A 25,547-nucleotide genomic window follows, 5' to 3' on the forward strand; every position below is an offset into this window, starting at 1 on the left:
ATCCAAATATCTAAAAACATGAAAATACCTAAATACGTCAGTTACGGCCTCTGTGCTTAGTACGGCAGAATATGTACTGCCAGCAGTAAATCCACACATGTGTAAAAGGGCTATAAGTACAAATAGAATGTTAGCTAGTGATTTTTATGAAAAAAAAATTGCAAAAGTGATGGGTGTATAATCAAAATAAAACAAAAAAACAGAGAGAAAAATAATGTATTTTATCTATTGTCGAAAAGAGATACAATTATTTGTGATGTTAAAAATATGATATCTTTTCAATGCTTAACGGCCCACGTGCTTGTTGTAGGTAAAAATTGAGTTTTTATTGTATTTTAAAACCATGATCCTGGACACTCCTTAAACGTTGTAGATAATCTATTTATATAATTTTAAAGCCTTATTATCCTTTATAGTTATTTTAAACATTTGATGACTGCATAAAGTATTTTTGTTACATAAAATAGTATTCTTTTAAACCTCTCGCTCTAATGTTTTAAAATATAGTCATATTTCGGTACATAACTGTGCAGTGGTGTTAAGATTTTTTACATTTATTAATTTTTAAACGCATTTATAAAACTATTAGTATAATTTATTACGAGATAATTTTTGTAAAATATCCACGATAAAAAATTATATTGATAATCTCTGTGATCCCAAATTTGACAAGAATTAGGCATTTTATTATTCAAAAAATCGGCAAGATTAACACATTTGAAGATAATTCTAAAGATATTTATTATAAGCTATGTCTTTGACCATTCAAGTGTGATAAACATCTTGTGAATAATGATTGCTTTATAATAATTATTGACCAAAGAATAAGGTAGTGTTTTTTTGAAATACGCCATTTCTTTTGTCATTCCCCAGTAGTTAAGCTACAACATACGGCCGTAGCCATAAATTGACAAACTATAATTGAAGTAGGGAGTAAAATGATATTGACGCGCGTGTTTGAACATGTACCGTTTAAAAAAAAATTAAAAAAAATTCGGTTAGGTACATGTTCAAACACGCACGTTAACATAATTTTACTCCCTACTTTAATTATAGTTTGTCAATTAATGGCTACGGCCGTATGTTGTAGCTTAACCACTAGGGAATGACAAAAGAAATGGCGTATTTCAAAAAAACACTACCTTATTCTTAGGTCAATAATTATTATAAAGCAATCATTATTCATAAGATGTTTATCACACTTTAATGGTCAAAGACATAGCTTATAATAAATATCTTTAGAATCATCTTCAAATGTGTTAATCTTGCCGATTTTTTGAATAATAATATGCCTAATTCTTGTCAAATTTGGGATCACAGAGATTATCAATATAATTTTTTATCGTGAATATTTTACAAAAATTATCTCGTAATAAATTATACTAATGGTTTTATAAATGCGTTTAAAAATTAATAAATGTAAAAAATCTTAACACCACTGCACAGTTAGGTACCGAAATATGACTATATTCTAAAACATTAGAGCGAGAGGTTTAAAAGAATACTATTTTATGTAACAAAAATACTTTATGCAGTCATAAAATGTTTAAAATAACTATAAAGGATAATAAGGCTTTAAAATTATATAAATAGATTATCTACAACGTTTAAGGAGTGTCCAGGATCATGGTTTGAAAATAAAATAAAAACTCAATTTTGACCTTCGACGAGCATGTCCCCCCTTAAACGATCGCTGACAATTATTTACAATGTTTATTTTTTAGTCAATTTCTTTTTGCCTCGTTTCGACAGTTGCAAACCATCTGAAACATTCCCCTTTGCGTCAGTTTTTGTTGACTGATCGGTGAGAGTAGAAGTGCCAGCATTTCCTTGTAAAGAAACATCAGCTTTATGAAACTTTCTTATATGTCTCGATAAGCCTTGAGACCAATTGAATTTTTTCTTGCATACATCGCATGAGAATTTTTTGTCAGCTGAAAAAAAAAGAGAAATAATAAGAAACAATGAGAAATAAAAATGAATAAAATAAGAAAAACTGTGAGAGTATGAATAATTGTGAAAAACTAATATTTAGCATATGAAATAATAAATAAATGAAGTGACCAAATTGTTATTTGAAAGTTGCCACCTCACAAAAATATTATTATCTATCAGCGATTTCCGAATACATAATCGAACACAGGTAAAATAAAATTGTGATTGTAAAGACAACTTACGGAGAAATTATGTAAATTACCTTAACATGAAGCGCTTGTTAGATTATAGATATATACTAAAATACAAAATAATGAAAGAATATGGTAGTAACTTGATTACCTATTCAATTAAACAGTGATGTAAGTATCCTGAAAATCAAAAGTGGACGATCTATAGATTGTCCAGACTTTTAATGATTATTATTTAACTTATGATGCTTTTTCTGTCATTACTAATTATCTCATTTTCTGCAAAGCATTGTTGGTTGATATTTATAGGTGAATATCCAAATTCCGATGTGATAGGTGGTGTCCGGTGTTAACCAAATTTACCAAGGACGTTCTTGCATTTGCGAATATTTATTAAATTATTATTTTTTTTATTCAATACTAAATCCGTGTATGGAGTAAATATGAAGTCTAAAAAACATAAATTCTCAGGGCAGCTATTTGTATGGTTGGCTTTCTGTGGTAAATCAGATTATATGTTTTTGATTCTCAACAAACTAAAATTTAAAAGTATTCCTAATTCATCACAGAAAGCCAAACGTTCAAATTATTATTTATTATTTATAAAGTTGGTCACCCTTCCAGTGTCGGAATTTGAAAATACCTCAAATAACATAGGTACATGTCGGAATCGATTCGCTCATGGAAGGATCAGTAACTTAATGGATCAGACCACAAACCTGAACAGTGAAATATGTGAGTTTGAATCCCACATTGTTTCCAACATATTTTTAGGGTTTTTTCAAATCACTATCAAAGGTTTTTTATAAAAACCATATTTTAAAGCAACATAATTGTGATCTTCCAAATCTTTATTTTTGGCCATGAGAGACTAGCTTATTTAAGTTTACTTTGAACTCTGGGAGAGCGGCTGTAAAATCTTGCATTACACCCATTGCAATACCTAAGCCGGAGAACGATTAATAATGGTACTGCCATTATTTAATTTAACTATTTGTATTTAAGAATTTAAGCGGTGTGTTTTTTTGTATTAAATGTGTTTCATTATTTTCAATTTTAAAGAGACATCTTTCAAGCTGGCCGAGTATCAGGAATAGACTCCGAAAAATTATGACAATCCTAACCATCTATCATCAAAATTTAGCACAGAACGCCATAAATATTTGTCGTATTGTCTGGACAATCGAGATGCTACATTGAAAAAATCAATCATTTACTTACTTCGATGAAGCGAAGTGTGCTTGTCGATATTGGACACCCACGTCTTGCAGACTTCACATTTCTGTTGATCGGCCGATCTCTTGTCATGTAGCCGTTTATGCCGCTTAAGGTGACCTTTGCTGTAACATAAAAAATACACTACCTAAGTCATTTCAATCCAAGTTACTAACAAAAACACCCAATGGTGAAGATGGGTTGCAGATTCGTGAGGCAAATTATCTATCCTTACACCATCAATAATTGATCTAATTTTCCTATTAGTTGAAGTATGAAGATTGAACTAATATTATAATAAGTTTATCAGTGACCAAATTGAGTTGATTGACTTCAAAGTTAAATATGCAATTGTAAATTCTACATAACAGTTGACAGCATCCTGTAAATATTATCTTATTCTTAAATGATCCATTATTACTATACGAGGAACGAATATTATATTGTCTTATGTTTATTAACCGGATGGCTGCCAATGACGTCTTAAGACGCGAATTTTTCCGTGAACGGAACGCCGCTCATACAAAAATGACATCTTTAGACGTCCCGCTTTAAGCGGGATTTTACTAACGTAAATCAATTATTTTAAACATACAAATATGTTGAACACACAACGACATATATTGGGAATATCGTCACATACAATTGAAACCTAATTCTTTTTTACCACTTGAAACATAAATTGATTTTTCTTTTTAATTTTTGCAATAAAATTCGCAGCGTGCAAGGTATCGCCATACATACACCTACCGGCAGTAAAAAGGTTAATGTTTTTAGTGCTTAAAAGACGACAGTTCAAAATATTTATACACAGTTGCATTGAAAACTATAATGACATTTTAAACACCATGTTCATGATATACTTTGGATGGTCAGATTTGGGGAATGTGAATACGGGATATTTTTAGATGAAACAGTCATTAGAATCATTATGATATGTAACTGACATCTATGTTATCCAGTCAGCAGTCAATGTGGTTCAATTTTTTTTTTTACTTTTTTCATTTTTGAAGTAGTAACATTTTTAATATAGTTGAGGTTTTTCGTCTTATTTGTTGCAAATTGTGGAAGAAAAATAGACTTTGTAGATATATAGCTTGCAACATTTACATATCCACACATTTTGAAATAATATTCTCAATAACATGTTATGAATATAGATTATTATCGATAATTATGTAAACTTGGGACATTTAAGTGCTTTGACCATCTTTATTGGGACAGTGAGGCAAAACGTATAAAAACTAGACATGTCCTGTAAATACCTGCCCACACAGAAATGCTTATAAAAGGATATAATATTATCCACCTCTTGGTATATGTGGATACTAATATTATTATAGTACCACTCATATAAGAAAAAAATATTTATTTGAAAATATTTATTTTCATTATAAAAGATTATCATATATATCAATAATGAATATTTTGTAAGCTACATAAAACAATATTTTAACATTTTTGCATTGACAAAAATAACTTTAGAGCATACATAAGTGAAATGGCAAATAATTTTCAACAGTAGGTGGAACGAAATTTCGCACTCGTCGCCAATCGGAGACTGACAGCGAGGCGTGAGCACTTCAATTTATTTTGTGATGGCGTCGGAGGAATATATTCTTAAATCGTGTAAAGATGACTAAAAAACGTTCCGCATGTACTTGAAAAAGAAAACATGTCAATGAATATATTATTATTATTACGAATATAATAATAAGCATAAAATTAAAAGGACGCATGTTGAATTTTTATGACAAATTATATTTCGTTCGGCTCGCGTCATTTGCACAATCCGTGCATCGCCTAGTCACGATCTTTTTAGACCATGCCTCAGCTGAAGTATAGCCTTAATATAAAGTCTTATCTAAAAATATCAAATCATTTTTTTTAATATTATGTAGCTAAATAAATTTAAAAAAAAATAACACCGAATTTAAAAAAAGAATAGCCTGGAAAAAATTTTAAACTACCAGACAGCTTTTGTTTTCTTTTCAGTGGAACATCATTATTCAATAGGTACTTCGACCTGTTTTGGATGCCAAAATTTTCATTCAGTTTTAATTTTAATTTATATTTTTACTTTCATTCCAAATTATTGTGAAAAAAATGGGTGTCTCAAAGAGAAATCCAAAACCATCTTCACACAAGAAAAGAAATCAAAAAAAACGAACACAACCAAAATTGAAGAAAACTATGAAAGCTGGCAGAACGATCGAATTGAAAGGAATATCCCCAAAAAGTGTAGAAATAATTAAATTTCTTATTAAAAAATGTCAAAGAAAAACTGTTTCTGCAGCTGTTATAAAAATACCAGAAAACTAAATCCAAAAAAGCTGTTTTTAACTGTGCCTATTAGCTAAATAATATTATGTACAATCAAGTCCCATAAAACTACCTAAGCTGCTGAAAGTTACCAAATTAATTGTGAAGAAAGTGGGAGATTGAAACAAATTGAAGACACAAGAATATCCAGAAAAATACATGTACTTACTACCCTGAACCAGAATTTACCCAACCAAAATTAATTATTAGTCCATTAGCCTAATGCAATCTTAAATAATACCTGTTAACGCATTTTGTGTGTTTTATAAAATTGATTTGTCAACAAAGTTATAATAGGGCATTTCATATTTTCTATGATTAAAATTATTTGAGATTACATTTTTTGTTTTTTGATTGAAACAAATGAATTTGATTATGTCATGACATGTCACACCCATAACACATCTTTGAATATTTTGATGTTAACCTATAAATTAATTACATGTTCTCCCTGTATACCAGTCTCTCTCAAAGTGGGCGATAACGCCCCCTTGTGGGCGCTGAAGGCTTTCAGAGGGGCAGTAGAAGGCTCAAAGAAAATTAGGGGGCGTTAAGGAAATCGAGAGGGGCGACGGCAGACAAATTCTATCTATAAAAATCCAACGGAATCTAGACACGACTACCTACTCGAATGCTTGGAGTCCCGTATAGACGGTTAAATTAGAGTCGCTTATGCATGTAATAATGTGGATGCAGCTTTATATTTCGTGTACGTAGTCTATGGTTAAGTTAACTAAATAAAATTGTCTGTGATTTCCGATATTTTTTTTCATACAAAAATCATACAAACTCGTTGAAATGCATCAGATTCATCCTTCACATTAGATAAGTTTTAAATTCAAAGCCTTCTTTTAATGTTCATAAAAACACTTCTAAATATGATTAAGTATGAGTTTTATTTCATCTCATTGAAACATTCTTTGATCTCAGAATCTAATAAGATATGGGTCACACCCTATCTATCCTATCCATATAATAATGCATGTTTTAAAATTATATTTGCAATAACTGTTTTTAAGATACGCAACAGATGGTAATGTAAAAAGGTAAGTTAAAAATATGGGAGGCACTAGATTTTTTTTAAATCTCAAAGTGGGCGGCGGTCGAAATAAGTTTGAGAACCTGTGTTTTATACAAACAAAACCTAGGACAATGAGAATAAGCTAAACTCAATAAACTGTAATGTAATGTAATAAAATTCAGTTAACTAATGGTTTTACAATACTCTCTGAAGCGCTTTCTAAATTGAGAAAAAAATTGAATAAGTGCAATAAATATTTTATTTGATCATTAATAATGTTGATTTGCATGAGAAAAGAAAGAGCTTCATAATGACATAGGTATGTAAATATCTTTCCCTAATTCCAGTTCCATTAATAAATAATCTTAACAATAATTATATAGAAGCATAGCTTACCAGTAAAAACTTTTATCGCAGCATTCACAGATATGCGGCCTCAATCCAAAATGGCGATTTTTGTGAACATTCAAACCGTCCAATTGCGTGAAACTTTAAAACAAATGAAACATCATGTTAATGAAAATTCAACCTCTTATACATATTGTGGGGTTGACGGCAAAACCTCAGGATTTGGAGCTTATTAATAAGGTTTATTTACGTCCTGAGCTATAGAATGTGGAAGCCGAACTATATAATGATCCAAATATGAAAAGACTAACTGTCAAAGCTGCACAAACGGCTGGATCTGGAGCAATGTGAGCAATTGAAGAGTTGAACACCCTGAATAAATGCTTTTAACTCCTGTATGAGTCTCCAGTTGCCAAAAATTGCAGAGTAATAATCGGTAGTACCAATTGTAGTAATCGGTCTTGCTTTCTTCATAACTGTACGTAAATAATGTATTTTTCTTCGCACTAATCATTTTTAACAAATACCTACTCAAAGTCAATTTTTGACATTCTTGTAAAGTTTTTTAATAAATAATTATCAATAACTAATTCCTGGTTTATATTCCTTATTGTTTCACGTTTGTTTAAGTAGGACCGGACCTCAAATCCTTCTTCGATTGTTGATTTGTTTATGTGATTTTTTAGGACGATATAAATGTTGCAGAAATTTCATTGTCGGCCGTTTTTGCTTTGTCTCAAGTCACGTGTACGCACAAAATACATTGGCCTCACTTCCCCAACACTAATGTTGGGTCATACATAGCCCAGCAACAGGGCAATAGTTGTACCATTTTTTTTTGGCAATTGTATCGGTAACCTGCAATTTTTGATGCTCGTTTACGAGCCCTTAAACACAGTTTTCATTAATAAACAAAAATCTTAAAAGAAACTTCTATTGTTACCATAAAAAACCACCATGTAATTATAAAATGAATATTGAATATCAGTACTTATATAATAATTATGTAAGTATATATTTTTGCGTCTTGATAAAATATAAAAATATACAAATTCAATGTCACCATAAACCCAATTTAATTTTTTTCTAATAAATGGTTTTACCATGGACAGTATACATGGGCTTTGGTAGCTATGAGAAACATAAGCAATCTCTACCAGTACTGAGTACGTATAAGGTTATTTCAGGAGGAATCGTGAATATTTTGGAATGTGGATTTATGGACTACTTCAAGTAACAAATCTGAAATAAACATTCGACCAATTTTAAAAAGGTGTGTAGGTACTTATTAACAGCTGTCCATGGTGCAATTTAAAAATCCTTTTTTACACAAATGTTACAGGGGATTGCAGGTAACTTGGTTATTATAAAAATTAACACATCTAATATGCAATGTATATAGCAGTGGAGAAAGGTGGAGGTAGGCTGTTAAGATCCGACATAAATGGTGCAAACTGAACTTTGTCAGTTAAATGTATTTGTTTTCGTTAAACTAAGACTACAATCTGTAGATAGTGTTTGTTAGTTATTAAAATTCAATTAAACCCTGTCTAATCCAAGTCATAGCTAATTGTCAAAAAATATTATTTATCTATAAAATATCTAAAATTATTCCATTAAACCATACATAATTTTAGATATTTTGGTAGAAAAAAGAATATTTTTTTATCGATTATGGTTTGATTTAGGCAAGGCTCAATGAATTTTAAAAAACTCACTAATACAATTTGTAATAATATTTATTCTTAATTCAACGAAAACAAATAAGTATGACTGAAAAAGTGTGCAATATTTTTGTCGGATCGCCCATAGGATACCTAAACTATTATGGTTTGGTTTATGAAGGGATTAATTGAATTTTAAAAACTAACCAACACCATCTGCAAATTGTATTAATAATTCAATGAAAATAAATACGCATGACTTGATAAAGTTTAGTGTGCACTATTTATGTTGAATCTTAGCAGCCTATCTCCACCCCTCGCCACTGGTATATAAAATAAAAACATAAAATGTTATGTCTCACCTCTTTTGACAGATGTCACATTCATATGGTTTCTCTCCAGTGTGTACCCGCATGTGGACTGCTAAACTACTAGTACTTGAGAAATTCTGAAAATAATATTAAAAAGAAAACACAAAATATAATATTTGTATGTAATACCTAAAAGTCTGGAAGTCACATTATTATCATTTTTTTAGTTAAGTATACAGAATTAAAAGATTTAAATGTTTTTTCGGACAGGCAACAACCTGAATGATAAAAATAATATATCTACTAGGCTTGACACATCACTGAACAAATCTAGTCATCTTGTGGTACCCAAATGGTAGAAAACATCCTGACCAAAATACTTGAGTACGGCAAACTAATGCACAGAACCAAGAGGAATGGAAACGGCATGTAGAGGGCTTCATCCAGCAATAGATAGATTCAGACTGACGAAGATATTAATAATATCTAATCTTAATATAGTAAAATATGATCCTGCAATATATCCTTGATTAAATTGTGTTCTGTCCCTTTGATTATAATAATGGAATGCAACAGTTTGATCTACACATAATTATTAATCTAATAACAAAAACCAATAAGTCTTACATATAGTCAAACAAAAAACATGTACATATTCTATGTGCAATTTCACACAATATGTAGAACGCAAAAATCTTATAAAAAAATATACATATTGATAACAGAAACTGATTATTTAAAGTGATTGATATAAATAAATTTTGATATCTACATAATATGTACAATTTTATTTTATATATATTTATTGCAAAAAGGGATTTATCTTGTTCTAATTCAAAAAATATTTTAGTGTTAAAATAGACCAGTTAAGCGGCGATTACATTTTGATCACGTCACATGCTGAAATATTTTGAATGATGACTATCTCTATAAATTCTATGATGGATAGTACCAACTCTAATGTATTAGTATTTTGAATTATTATTCATTAGTCATGGTAATTTCAATTAACCTAACAGTTTCTACATGTGCGTACGTTAAAATTACTTGCGATATTGCATCCATAGATAATATTTTGAACAGAACCCAACCTGCAGATCATTGATAATAGTCATAAACACAAAATCCAGAGAGATAACCACTAAAAACAAAGAACACGCGATTTTGACGTGAGTCGAAAATATGTAGGCCTGCAGAAAATAGAAAAAAACGTTCACTGACTAGTGCGGTTCATGATGTAGCGCAATACGCATGAGGTGACCTCATTATTGTTCTGGCGATTTTGCTAACTGACAATGTTTGTTTAAAGGCTCAAAATGTGCTACAGGATGAGAAGATCAGTCTGATAACATTTTAAATACCAAGAAAAATGACTTTACATTTTTCCCATAGCGCCAGCTTACTGTGACAGCATGTAACGTGATGATAATGTATTTAAAGTATTACGCTCAATACATAAAAACATCGTTTACCACTAGTACTGAACTGTAAACTTATCGGTTTTTGTAATGAGACATCTCATATCATCGGTTTATTTTATAAACATCCTCATATTTACAAGGCTTGTAATTTTTACAGTTGCATAGAGACAAATTGCGATATTTTTGTGGATTGGTTATGAAATAATCTGATTTATTCGACAATACTAGTGTATTCAATAAAAATCATGTTTTTATCAAAATAGGATATAATATGAGTTTCACAAAATAGATCGACGATATGTATAGAGTCGGTTCCATTGATAAACAATTGATAAATTGGTTTACCTTCTCACAAATTTTGCACTTGTATCTCTTCTCTTTAGTATGAGTTTTGTGATGATCGGTCAAGTATACCTTACATGCAAAAGCTCGCCCTAAAAATAATCAAATCAATCGATTAGATATCATAATAATTTTTAGCCTGATTAAAATAGGTAAAACAGACATGTTCATTGAAGAAAACCTTATTCTATCAAGTATTATTGAAGAAAACCTTATTCTATTCTCGAGTAAAACGGTATTTTTAAACGATCAGTTTTGCTATCCAATCAGTCTCCGTTTCCATCGAGTTATCAGATAAACTGAAACGAAAACGGAGACAAGACAGGATGGATTTCCTATCAGTTTTCGTATCCGTTTTTAGAGTTTCCAGTTAAATTGATGTGTAAATTACTATGTTGCCATATTTTTCATGCTACTTTTCTAATTTGGATTGAAATATTATAATTTATTTAAATATAGGAACTGCATTACACCAAGTTTAGAAAGTAATTATAAAAATAATATTCATCTTCAGTGGATAAAAAATACGTAAATATATACTGCCGTTTTCAAACAGACCTGGCAACTGAAACCTCGACTGAATAGACAACCGATCGTCTAAATACACTGCCATTTTAAAACTGAACGGACCAAAACGGAAACCTAGACTGAACAGACAACAGAACTGACGTTTAAAAGGACCTTATTACATATTATACAAGATGCATGCTGTTATATTTAGGTTTTTAGAATAGAAACAACGTGCTGGGCTGTCAAGACGAAAAAGTAAAGAGAGTTTATTTACTTTCATAGACAACACAAGTCAATAAGCTTACATCTCTACATCATAGGTGGCGCTAGTGATAAGTAAAGACATGGTATTTTGAGCATATTATAACACATGCTAACAGATCTATCCTCCAAGTGAAACTTTTAATATGATTTACCTAATGAGATTTTAAACATTTCACCGTGCTTATAGAGACGTCTTAAGGCGAAGTCTTCATTGAGCCTTTTTTAAAGAGGCACCTAGCGGAAAAATACGAAGCTTGCAATTTGAGACATTTTTTTGATAATTTACAATTTCAACTGTAATAATGTATAAATATGTATTTGAAAACATTAAAAATAAAAATATTTTTTATTTTAAGTCAAAGACAAACTTGCAATTTTAAAAAATGTAATAAAATGTGAATTTGTTCTATCGGTCCGCACCCTATTATTACATATATTTTATGGTCATATTTATTATTAATATTTAGTTTATTAAGTTTTCTAAGCATCACCTAAGCGATTTTTGACAAATTCATAGTTTTAATATTTTTTATATCTATTTTAAAAAACATCGATTTTTATAAAAAATATAAATGTGTATAACTTGAAATCCTTTTTATTTATATCAAATCAATTATTTTTATAAATATAAATAAAATATTTATATTAATATAAATAAAAAGGATTTCAAGTTATACACATTTATATTTTTTATAAAAATCGATGTTTTTTAAAATAGATATAAAAAATATTAAAACTATGAATTTGTCAAAAATCGCTTAGGTGATGCTTAGAAAACTTAATAAACTAAATTTTAATAATAAATATGACCATAAAATACATGTAATAATAGGGTGCGGATCGATAGAACAAATTCACATTTTATTACATTTTTTACAATTGTAAGTTTGTCTTTGACTTAAAATAAAAAATATTTTTATTTTTAATGTTTTCAGATACATATTTATTCATTAATACAGTTGAAATTGTAAATTATCAAAAAAATGTCTCAAATTGCAAGCTTCGTATTTTTCCGCTAGGTGCCTCTTTAAAAAAGGCTCAGTAAAGACTTCGCCTTAACAAGTGAATATCGTAAAATCCACATTCAGTAGTGGCCAAAGACATTGAAAAAACCTTAATATAGAGATGGAGCCTAAGTGAATGAAATTGAAGCAAAAAAAGGACCCCTGTTCCACTCAAGAAGTTAACTACAAGTGACTTCGTATTGCAGGCTCATTTGCAGAGAACTTGTTATTTTATAGATAGAAGAATATTTTTTATCTATTATGGTATGGTATATGCAGGGTTAATTGAATTTCAAAATGTAACCAATACCATCGGCAATTTATATTCTTATTTCAATGAAAACAAATAAGCATGTATGACTGACAAACTTTAGTGTGTACTATTTACAACAGATCTCCACAGTCTATCCCCACTCTTCGCCAATGGGGTAAACATGTAGCGTCTCGCTAACTTAATAATTACTCAGTCCATCGAAGAGCTTGATAGAAGGCACACACATTACAGACTCACTCACACACGTCAAATTACATCTTTATTTAATCAACCCAAATAAACCTAATACCAAAAGGACTGGGACACCAATCCCACACACATACAAGTGATTATCATGTGCGCATGATCAAAGACCCAAATTATCAGGATCGTAAAGGTCTATTTGTGTTGTCTGTGTCGAGCTGTCTCTCCTTTTAGACATACTCTTTGGATTGCACACGTTGTGTTGCACTGAAGACCGCAAACCGTTGACATCCTGGCAGACGAGAAGATGGCTGGGACTCAACTTCAAAAAAATCTGACCAGAACAGATCAGACAGTCTACAATTAGAACATGAAGAAGTTACTAACCGCAAAAACTGCAAATGAATGGCTTTTCTTTGGTGTGCATGGTGATATGTATGGTAAGCTTTCCCTTCTGAGTGAAACTCTTTGGACAATGAGGACATGCGTGCGGTTTGATGCCTGTGTGGGTTCGACTGTGATTCGTTAGATGTGATTTGTGACGAAAACCTGCAAAACGCACAATGACATATTATATAAATCAGTATCTTCATTTATTAATTAAGTTATTTTCAACCTTGGAACCCTTTCATATTTTAATAATCTTTGAGACTCCTTTACTTGAGGTTGAATGGATACTATCCATGGCTTTATCCAACTGGCTTCCTCTTAGGTATGCTTGCATACTGTAGTTTCAACACTTCTAGACAATATTTATATTAAATATTATATAATACTAGCTGACCCGGCAAACGTTGTTCTGCCATATAAATTATTTCTAGTGAATATTTTGGTTGTTAAATAAAAAATACCGAATTTATCGTAAGTGTGTGGGGATGGGATCGATGACAGAAAGAGGAATGGAGCGCTGTAAACGATGACTGCCGATAAAAACAAAAAAACACCAACCATTCATTTTCTCAATTCAAAATGAGTAATGATGTTCATAATGAATGAATTATCTGTGACAGGATCTCGTTGTTTAATGTCTATGCAATATCCGTCTTGTCCCTTCCAGAAAATTAGCGGATATTGGAGAGCGTCGTATAAATGGTGTGCGTCAGCGATGAACTTCAGATTATTGTTTCTTCTTCGAATCACGATTTCTCGCGTCGTTGTGCGGTCGCCAAGCATGATTCCAGCAATGTCGTCAACAACAGGCGCATTGAATCGACGCACATGCTCTCCAGCTGGTGTTTTATCAGGATTGATAACAATAGCGTGATTGTCACTTTGCAATTCGTGCATGTGTGCTTTGAAGAATTTCAATAATTCATTGTGCTCATTCAATATGGCGTCCAGTTCGCCGACGATGCGCCTGGCATTAGGCAAATTGAGGTTATTGTAGCCGCAACGTGCATCCACACGATTGTTGTCCTCACCGCCCATGAAGTAGATTTGTAAAAAAATATGTGGTTTGTTTGGCATTGGCAGCAATGAGACTACTTTGTGGTATACTTGGCCTTTGATTTTGAACGTAGAATGGAATTGTTGACCATTTGCCGCAGTATTGTGAACTATTTCTGTTGCTCTGAACGAAGTCATTTGGAAGCATGAATTGAATGTGCGAATGGACTTCAGGAACAGGTTTAAATCTGGAACCGTGCCGATGAGCAAGCCGTTCAATGGTTCTGGTGGTGTCTCAATTTCTGGTAGTTGCACTTTTCCTGAAGCGCAACACATCCCGGCTGACCCATGTTTGAATTTGAGCGCATGACAATGGGGACATTCTTTGTCCATAGCACCAATAAGCACTTTCGGATGAGCGGAATATTCAATATCTGGCTCGTACTCGAATGCGAAACGAAGGAACGAAGCGGATGTAAATGCTCGATGTACTTATTGGCGTTGTCAGTCATTTGCTCTGCGTTTGTTAACTACGAACCGGCACGCTTGGCTCCGTTCCAATTGTCGTTGTTGATTTCGTTCAGCTCGTGCCTCTTGTGATTGAGATGCACGAAATTGTGACATGCTCACACGCACGTTTTTGTTATCTAGTTGGATTTGTCCGTCTGTTCTTTCTGCTCTACTATTTCGCATGTTTGTTGCTTTATTCGTTCGACGGCCCAAATGGCCCCCCTTGCGTCTTGCTGGCATTGTGCACTGTAATACACGCACACAAAAATAGATAAATTAAAATAAATCGTACAAAATTTTGCACGCACTGCGTTGTGATATGCCGAAGGAAATGTCAAAATGACGCGATGCTTCTCTTGAATTCTTCTCGGACGTAGCGCCATCTGTCATTCAACACCATAAATAATTTCGTTCTGTTTGAAATATGAACGACGGTTAAATTTGTTCATACAAAAATAATAAAATCGCGATTAAAAAATGGGAGGGTGGGGGTAGGAGGGTGAAAATTTGGGGTTATAGGTATTTTTTGATGCCAAATAATAAAAAAAATACAAAAAAAAATTGTCAAATAAATAAAAGAAAAAAAATTCTGGATAGAGATACCCTAATCACCTAGCGGTATGAAATATACTTGTTGACCTATTCTCATACCTAACAAATATACATAAAAAAATTCATAAAAATCGGTCGAACCATTTCGGAGGAGTGCGACCACAAACATCGTGACACGAGATTTTTATATATATAGAGATGAACAAAAATTCGAATTATGAAATATGAAATGTATGGGAGGAAAAATACTAAAATTTTGAAAAAAAATAAAAATTGATTTTCATTAATTTCGTTTACAATCATAGATGTGCCTACAAAATTTCCGATACAATTCTTTCAAATTAAAATCTGTGCAAATACCATGCGTTATTAATCCATTAATTGAAGTTACCAAGTAATATAGGTAGGTATTTACCACGATATGTTGAGCTAGAATTGTAAAAAAAATACGATTGACGAAAACACAATTGTTTGACATTGGTTCTCTAGTAAAACTATGTGAAAAACCAATAAACAATCAACAATTAAATACCTACAGCCCGGAAACATGTGAGTTATTGTTTTCCCTTTGAGTGGAGTGAGGTTGTGATAATGATGTTAATGGGTCATATATCAACGATATTATATTGCAAGTATATTCATACATGCTTTTTATATTTTCATGACTAAATTCCTATGGGCCTATAGTGCAATTAGAGTTCGGTTTCGGGATTTTCCCGACAGGAATTCTCGAGAAATTTTCGAGATTTTCCATCCGGAATCTCGAGAATTAAATTTTTCAACATTTCGGAAAATCACGGATCTCGAGAATCTTTTCTCGTGATGCGGAATTTCTTTATTATCAAATATTAATTGAAAAAACGATTTTCTATATGAAAAAATAAGCAATTTATGATGTTTTAAAAAAAAGTCTTTCATAATTTACAATGACTGAAATTGACTCATGAAATAGTGTACTTCATTATGATTTATTAAATATTTTTATATGCCAGGACTCTGAAATCATTTTGTATTATGAAATTCGAATTAAAGGTATGGTTTTATATGAAAATAATGTTCAAGGGACTTTTTTTCACAATTCGAATTATCAGTGTTCTTATTAACGAGGTTTTACTGTACCTATTATTTAATTTGAATGTTTTGCCTGGCATGTACCCCTTCAAACAGAAAGAAACACTTACCAATATTTTTTCTTGGAATAATACAAAAGATCATTTGAGATCAAGATCTAAAAGTACTAAGTAATACACTACATAAATTAAATCCAACTGTTTTAATACAAAATTTTCATACCACTCCCTCTTGGGCCAGTCAAACTCTTTGGATAAAAATGATTCTACCACCAGAATTGAAACAATTCAAATGAATATGGCATGGCTTCAGTGAAAAATGTAACTTACTGCTCCCGCATTCGTGACACGTGTACGGCTTTTCCCCCGTGTGCATCCTAGTGTGCACCTGGAGTGTGCTTTTGATGGCAAAGGTGGCGGGACAGTACTCGCATTTGTAGGGCCTTTCACCCGTATGTACTCGCAGGTGCAGTTTATAGCATGACAGCGTCGGACACACCCTGCCGCAGTCTTCACATTTGAATGGACCTGAAACAGATCCATATGTTATAATAATGCATATGGTTCTAGGACAATAACCCCCTGAACAAACACCTCCTGGACAAAAATCTAGTACTAAATACAGTTGTGAAAAAATTTTCAAGTGTTCAAAAGTGATTATGAACAGTCCTCATACAACTTCCGATGATCAACTATTACCCTCGTAAATTGATAATGCATAAAATCCATAAACATCATTTGAAAGTTCAGTGTGATGATGGTGTCAACAAAGATACTTGGCTCTTTGATGTCCCAAATAGATGTATGGAAACGGAGAATTCTTGATCTTCGGGTTGCTTGAGGTAACCAGAACCAGTTTCATAAATTTATATTAGTAGGCCCTAGACTAGTTTGTGTCATGCGATAATCATTTTGATCAGACCGAAATCAATAGAACATGTGATGTAGCTTATCGTAATATGTATATAATACAAAGATGTTGAAGAAACCCTTTTTCTAGATAGATGGAACCTAAATGTATGAAAGTGAAGATAAAGAGAGTACCGATCAACTAATTTTCATACGAATTCCCAACACATTGTTACATTGAAAAATGGCAATGACAAACTGAAATACACTTTAACAATTTTGAAAGGGAAATGACACAATGACTTAATCTGGAAGAAGAATTTCTTCAACATATCAAATATGTCCTATATTATGTCTTGTGAAGATACATACCTTTCTCTACAACTTTCTTTTTTGGTTTGGTCTCTGCAAGAAGTGGTGAAGTGGAATCAGGATGGGTGTCATCATTGTCTATTGTAAATAGTGTTGTATCCTGTAAATAATATTGCAGACTTGTATTAGTAGGTGTTGGTAGTAGAAATTTTGCCACTTTACCACACAATTTTTTTTTTGACGGGGCAGGAGAGGAGCGCAGGTCAAGCAGTTTATACCGCTGGAGGCTTGGTTAAGCTACTCGGCTATCTTTTTTGTTATTGGTGTTATCGATCTAAATTTTCTATTGTACTTAATTCTAATTGTATACGGTCAGTTTTTAAATTGATATGTAAAAGAAAAAATATGTCATTGTTTTACTTTCTGAGATAATGACAGGCAAACACTTCAATTCTTCACTACTAACATGGGCAGTCTGGGAGGGTATGCTGAGCAATGTCATTTAAACCCATCGCAAATTTCACACATTGCTTCCTAAGAGCATTTTGCCTTAGGGCCTGTGCATAGTCAAATAATGTAAATAAGAAAGTTTACACATTACTTGAAATCAAAATGCGCCCAAGTAAGATTCCATAATATTCATTCCATAGATCACGTATTTTCATATTATGGCTATGAACATAGCCCTTAGGCTCAGATGCATAGAATGTTGACGTTACGTAAATCAAAGTGTAGATGAATGACAATCATAAATCAAAATGGAATGACAGATGCAAAAATCTTAATTAACAAGGCAATGTTGCTATCAGCGTTAAAAATAATGGTGTCTGTTGACGAAATAGATGTCAGTCTGATGTCGACACATGAAGCGCCTAGTTTCAAAAACCCCTAAAATGGTTTTTGAAATTTTTTGAGTTAGATATCTATTTAGACAGATATTTTTGTTAGCTATATGATGGCCAAAAATTGATTTTTAAAAAACACCAAAAACCGTCAATACGTATAATCATAAATAATGACCAATTTCAAAACCCGCTAAAATGGTAGAGTGTGGTGTTCAAATACCTCTAAAATGGAAAGCCAAAGTACTCTTTAGAATATAACGAATTAAAAATAAATACATAAGGTTCATAGATTTAATAGATATGGTTTTTTTCTCATTTTTTTCAAAACTACATGAAATCGTTTTAGGGGCTTTTGAAAGTAGGCGCTTCACATGTCGATGCCTTGAATAACATAATAATACATATTTAATAATTCATTCATTCATGTTTGCATAGATAATCGGTAGTCCAAATAATTTTACTTTGTCAGAAATAAGTAATGACAATATAAGTTTATTTCATTTCTGGTTAAAAAATGTAATTATATGACAGTCAGACTTCAATCTTTTGCCGATAGTGGTGCAACTGACACATGCATACCTGTTGTATAGCAATCACTAGTCACTCGAATATTGGGAGATTAGTGAAATTCTATGGGGCCTTAGAGTTGCATAAACAATGACTTGCTATAACATGAAATGTAGATACAAAATATAAATGAGTAAATAAACAGCATAGTTTTTACCTGTTTTGTGTAACGTGTTCTTTTCTTTTTATCGATTTCATCTTTTTGTTTATATTTCTTGCTCGATTCGGACAAAATTTCAGTGCTTTCCGATTCTAAACCATCTTTAATGTCACTATCCTGCGATGTGTTGTCGAAGCTAGTACCATAATCATGGTCATCATTCTCCCCTTCAATTTTTATTGCCAGCATAGATGGCGAAGACCCGATCCCATCTTGAACACAAAATACAAATTTATTCTGTCCATGATATCTAAAGATATGAAATCGTATTTTCATTTTGAACAACTTCAATATCGGTAATAGTTATATTGTGTAAAGGGCCGTCCATATATGACGTCACGCTTGGGGAGTCAAAGAAAATGTGAAGTCAGAAAGTAAACAAAAAATATAAAACGATCTGAAAACACAATATTGGGGATCGGGGATTTAACGATAAAAATCTTTTTTAACATTTAGGGGGGGGTGTCAAAAATGTTAAGTTTATGTGACGAGATATGACGATGGGGGAGGGTTAAAAATAGCAAAAATCGTGTGACGTCATATGCGGCATATACTAAGAACAACGTTACGTACAAGAACAACATACAAGATATGTATCATCTATGAAGTTGAGTGTTCTAGTCGTCAAGACTTGTTGTGTAATTGGTCATCAGAGAGATATATATAGAATTACTTAGTAATAGAAATAAACACTTGAAAATCTTTAGTTATAATGGTATTTTATTATTAATCCATGGTCAGTCCCAGGTAACCTTAGTGAAATATAATAATTATGGAATTACAGTACGACAGCCGACCAGCTTAAACATCAGCGTATAGAGTCGTGGGTCCCAATTTCGAATCCTGGGTCTGGCAAATACACATATTGTTTTTCAATTTGTGTTTGAATTAGAGTATGAACCTGGTAGGTCCATACATCCACTTTTCGTAAAAACAAAATCTGTTAATACAAACCTCCACTCTGGAGGCCCATATGATTTTATTAGGATCGCACACGATAAAGTAGAAAAAAATAGTAATAAAATGATAACCAAAAATTTTGGAGTGTTTGCTATTTTTAATCATTTCATCAAGAATTCAGAACGGCCAGAAAAATTAATAACAAGAACATACATAATTTGAAAACATCTCATGCATATACCTACTATAAAAAAAACTTTTTTTAGAAGAAAATACGAAACCCGACAGGACTTGAACCTGTAACCGCTGGCAGTGGATATATGCATGAGATGTTTTCAAATTATGTATGTTCAATATATAAAATGTTACAATCTTAAATCTTGTGAATTATTCGTTGAATAAAAGAGATAGTTTATTAATAACAACAATTAATTACCATTGATATCTTCCTTTTTGATAGATAATGTTATCATTTGTCTCATTTCAAAATCACTTGTCTCACAGATAGTTTTAAATTCATAAGCTGACTCCAGCTTAGCGATGCAGCTGTCACAGATGAAAGATGGAAGGTCATCATCAAGATGTATCTGTAGAAAATATTCTTTTCATTCATAATCGTTCTTAACCACTTTGATGATCCTAACTGAGCTCGCTTAAACAAACTCTACATAACCATTACAATTTAATCATTCATTAAACATAATTTGGAGAACTTTTAAAATATACCTATTCAAAAAATAATGTACGGTGTGGGACTCCAACCTGCATCAATCAGATCCTGGCCAATATACTTTGACAATTAAGTAACGTGTAAAATACTAAATATGCAGAAATTTACAAAAACTATACATCCGAGGTGTGATCACAATTTCCGATAATATTGGCGATCATTTTTTGTAAGATTTTTTAATTGTTAATTTATTGATGATGTGATATCTTGAGTTTTTAATAAAATAAAGTAAAATTCATATACAGATAACAATATGTATGTCTGCCCACAATGGACGAGTGGCTTAAGTGTCGGCTTATAATGTCATAGGTCCCAGGTTCAAATCCTGGGTTTGGCAAATACACATATTGTTTTTCAATTTGTGTTTGGAGTCAGAGTATGGACCTTGGTTGAGCAAGTGGCTAACATGCATTTCTATTAAGTCTATTAAATAGTCTAGTAAATCTATTAAGTAATACAGACCTCCACTGTGGAGGCCCATATTATGGATTATTAGAATCTTCTTTTCTTCTTTCAACTATGTCCGATCCTAATGGGATCATATGGGCCTCCACAGAGTAGAGGTTTGTATTTGACAGATTTTGTTTTTTATGAGAAATGGATGTCAGCCACTTGCTCAACCTATTAGGTCCATACCCTGACACACACAAATTGAAAAACAATATGTGTACTTGCCAGACCCAGGATATGAACCTGGGACCCACGGCATTATAGTCCAACGCTTAAGCCGCGCGGCCACCATGGGCTTAGTCATTAGGATCAGACATGGTTTAAAAAAATTTTTTTTTTAGATAATATGGATAGTATGGAATTAATAGGTTAAGCAAGTGGCTAACATCCATTTCTCATAATAATAATTGAAATGAATTGCAGACAGAAGTGTGCATTTTTGCTATGTATACACACGGCTGCAGTGCCCAAGGCCAAGGTTACACAACGTGATAGGTGGGGGATCTTTTGTTTCAGTCAATCAGGGGTGGGTATTGTTGGTCATTTTGCTTTTAGGCTTGAATGTTACAGTCACCTGTTGCTGACATATTTCGTTGTCACTGTTTATATAATATCTACGTTTTTTTTATTATTTTTTTGGTTATAAGACCTGCGTAAATAATATTTAAAGAAAAACATTGTCACTTCAAGCGAAAAGGGACATTCTCAAAAGATGAAAGAACACAGTAACATAATTATGCTCCAAACCAGTTTGTATAACGTTTAATGAAAAATAAATTTATTGTTTTTTAACTAAGTTACATTATTTGATTGTGCATTGAGGTAAATGACGATAACTTAAATAATCGATGATTATGACATACGATAAAATATCTAACTTAAAGGTTAAAGTTTAACCCAACTAAAAAAAAGATGTCAAACCTGAAGATTTGTGCAAGCCATTATTTTTTCGGCGTAGTTTAAAGATGCACCGAGATCGAATAATGATGTATTGGCGTTTTTTCCTACACAAACTCGGCAAACAGTAGGAAACATTACTGAGTATCAATTTATTTTAGCAACCGCTTAATAAATCGATTTTTCACATCCTTCCGTTATTGAACAACCGCGCTGTCATTTTCACCATTCACTTTATCACTATGCTTTGTCTAACATCATATCATAGTAAGCAACCGTTTGTTATAAATACTGTCGCAGTTACCGACATTCAATTTTGTTTAACTGTATCGATTTCTGACAGTAATGATTTTTATGTACCTATGATAGCCAATTATTATAATTTGACTTTTCCAGCTCACAGCTGACTTTGACGTCCGCAAAAACATAATATTGCCATATATAATAATACATATTTTAAAGTTTTGTAAGCATACTGGTGAGTGAACATGCCATCATCTACTCTCGGCGTTTCTCGAATTCTCCATTATTTTTCCTGAGAAACAAAAAGCCTAGGTATTCATTTTCAACAGATGACAACGCGTACTACCTATACTTTTTCCCCAAATACTATAATTTTGGAGACTCTCTCAGTTTTGCCAACCGTACAATTTTGATTTCGCGAAAAATGTAAAATCCTATAATTTTACGCCAAATACGCCAAAATACTATGATTTTAAACGATTCTAGACGATAAGTGTTCTTGTAATATATTTTATACAGAAATACTATAATTTTTATGCCTTTGTTCTGTCAGCATAGAAAAGGATGGCAGCACTGGGCTCTATACTATAGGTTCGTATCATTCAACCTGTATTGAACAAATCAAATGGCACATTGGGTTTGTTGGATTTGAGACGGTTTGGTAGAATGTCCACGGAAACGCTTTTCTGACGTTTGACAGATCGTTATTAGTCTATGAACGGTCCAAATCGGTTTAACGTTTCATATCAAACCATTTCTGATGGTCTGAGAACGGTTTGATTTTCAATGATACCTACACTGAACCAAACGTCAAATCTCAAACCATTTCCGGTGTATTTTTTTACCCATACAATTTGTACGTGTATTGTCTATGGTTTAGTTTGATTTGTTTGATTCAAATTAAATGATACGAACCTATAATTCCACTTTGAAAATATGGCAACACTGATCTAGAATAGGATCAATCTGAATTGCTGGCCACAGACGTACAGTTTTCGTAACAGGTTGAATATGCCAGTTAATACGTAATGGCGGCCATACAGTTATCTTTGGTAGATAATCTGCTGCGCCCATAAGCTGGCCATATACGTACAGTTTTCGTAACAGGTTGAACATGGCACAGACAATAACTGTTCAATAACATGTACAATACTAATCATGCCGAAATTTACTAACAACTATACGTCCGAGGTGTGATCTCAAATTTCAATAATATTGGCGATCATTTTTTGTAAATTTTAATTAAGAAGATTTTTATATTGTTAATTTAAAATGAGTTTTTAATAAAATAAAGTAAAATTCTTATACATATAACAACACGTATGTGTGCCCACGAGGGCCGAGCAGCTTACGCGTCGGCTTATAATGTCGTGAGTCCCAGGTTCAAATCAAACCTGCGTTTGGCAAATACTTACATATTATATTGTTTTTCAATTTGCGTTTGGTGTCACAGTATGGACCTTGGTTGAGCAAGTGGCTAACATCGATTTCTATTAAGTCTATTAAATAGTCTAGTAAATCTATTAAGTAATACAAACCTCCACTGTGGAGGCTCATAATAATATGATCAAATTAGGATCAGACATGGTTTAATTTTTTTTTTTTAGATAATATGGATGGTATGGAATTAATAGGTTAACCAAGTGGCTAATATCCATTTCTACACAGGATAATAACTGAAATGAATAATTGCAGACGGAAGTTGCGTTTTTTTCTATTCATACACATGTGAGCAGTGCCCAAGGCCAATGTTACACGTGATCGATGAGGGAGCTTTTATTTCAGTCAATTAGGGGTGGGTATTGTTTGTCATTTTGCTTTTAGGCTTGAATGTTACAGTCGTACTTGAATGTTATAGTACAGTTGCTGACATATTTCGTTGTCACTGTTTATATAATATCTACGTTTTTTTTGGTTATAAGACTCGCGTAAATAATATTTAGAGAAAAACATTGTCACTTTAAGAGACAAGGGACATTCTCGAAAGATGAAAGAACACAGTAACATTGGTAATTAATTATGCTCCAAACCAGATTGTATAACTTTTAATGAAAAATAAATTTATTGTTTTTTAACTAAGTTACATTATTTGATTGCGCATTGAGGTAAATAATGATAACTTAAATAATCGATGATTATGACATACGACAGTGGTGCACCCAGGATTTATTATTGGGGGGGGGGGGGTTGGCCAAGGAGGAGAATGTAAATTAGTCCCATAGGCTCTTTTTCTTCTTCATATAAATATTTTTACATATTTTCACAATACACGGCGATATATTTGTACAGTTTCTCCTAGTTTTTATTAAATTGGAGGCATAGTGGCGGTAACCGTTGAGCGTGTCATCAGCGACTGGCGGATTGGAAGTGAACAGCGACCATGCTGGACATGTGTACCTAGTATGCTAAAAGATTACTTAAATAATATAGGCTGTGCTACCCGCTTGGTCTAGAGCAGTGTTTCCCAAAGTGTGGTACGCGTACCCCCTGGGGTACTGGAAGAGTTTGGTGGGGGTATGCGCTGCACCGGGTTATGGCTACGCCTGGTGTAACTATCATTAATACAATATCCATGCTAGAAGGTTTATCGCATGCATCGCATATCGCATTTATTATGAATGAATTTTATTTTTCGTTTATTATTATTTTGTTTATGTACTACAAAAGGAATATATAAATATATTTTGATTGTTATTAAAGTACTTATATGTATTTTTCTTTCACGAGGAGTATTCAGTGTTACGAAAATTATAGAAGGGGTACACAGATGTCGAAAGTTTGGGGAACACTGGTCTAGAGCTACAATATTTATGCCGAATTCCACCGAAAAAAATGTTCTTTTGATTTACACCACCACCGTAGTGGGTATAGTCGTTCTTTTCGCCGAATGTTTATCGTAGATTTTTGGTCTTTCAATATTGAGGTTCCAACATATTAATCGAAAATGGACAAAAAAGTATTATTGCATTTAAATTATACACAACCTACTCAATACAACACAGCCTACTATCTCGTTTATCGGTCTTTTGTCTATTGCACTCGGTATACCTACACCATGGCCCCCACATCCT

General features: G+C 32.4%; 1 protein-coding gene across 1 annotated transcript; it reads right to left on the minus strand.

Annotated features, from left to right (window-relative positions):
- Positions 1–1,687: 1,687 nt before the first annotated feature.
- Positions 1,688–22,661, minus strand: LOC147065231 (uncharacterized). The gene is made up of 11 exons (XM_085956382.1): positions 22,258–22,661; positions 20,593–20,743; positions 19,254–19,468; positions 17,745–17,844; positions 16,854–17,051; positions 13,393–13,554; positions 10,774–10,862; positions 9,059–9,144; positions 7,081–7,173; positions 3,348–3,466; positions 1,688–1,934 (listed from the first exon to the last, which is right to left on the minus strand). The coding sequence occupies exons 1-11, from the start codon at positions 22,369–22,371 to the stop codon at positions 1,714–1,716; spliced, it is 1,548 nt and encodes a 515-aa protein (XP_085812508.1). The 5' UTR covers positions 22,372–22,661; the 3' UTR covers positions 1,688–1,713.
- Between the last annotated feature and the right edge of the window lie 2,886 nt (positions 22,662–25,547).

The sequence above is a fragment of the Rhyacophila brunnea genome, unplaced genomic scaffold, assembly GCF_057557595.1.
Source record: "Rhyacophila brunnea isolate RB1 unplaced genomic scaffold, BYU_Rbru_1.0 scaffold_6, whole genome shotgun sequence".
Taxonomy (NCBI): domain Eukaryota; kingdom Metazoa; phylum Arthropoda; class Insecta; order Trichoptera; family Rhyacophilidae; genus Rhyacophila; species Rhyacophila brunnea.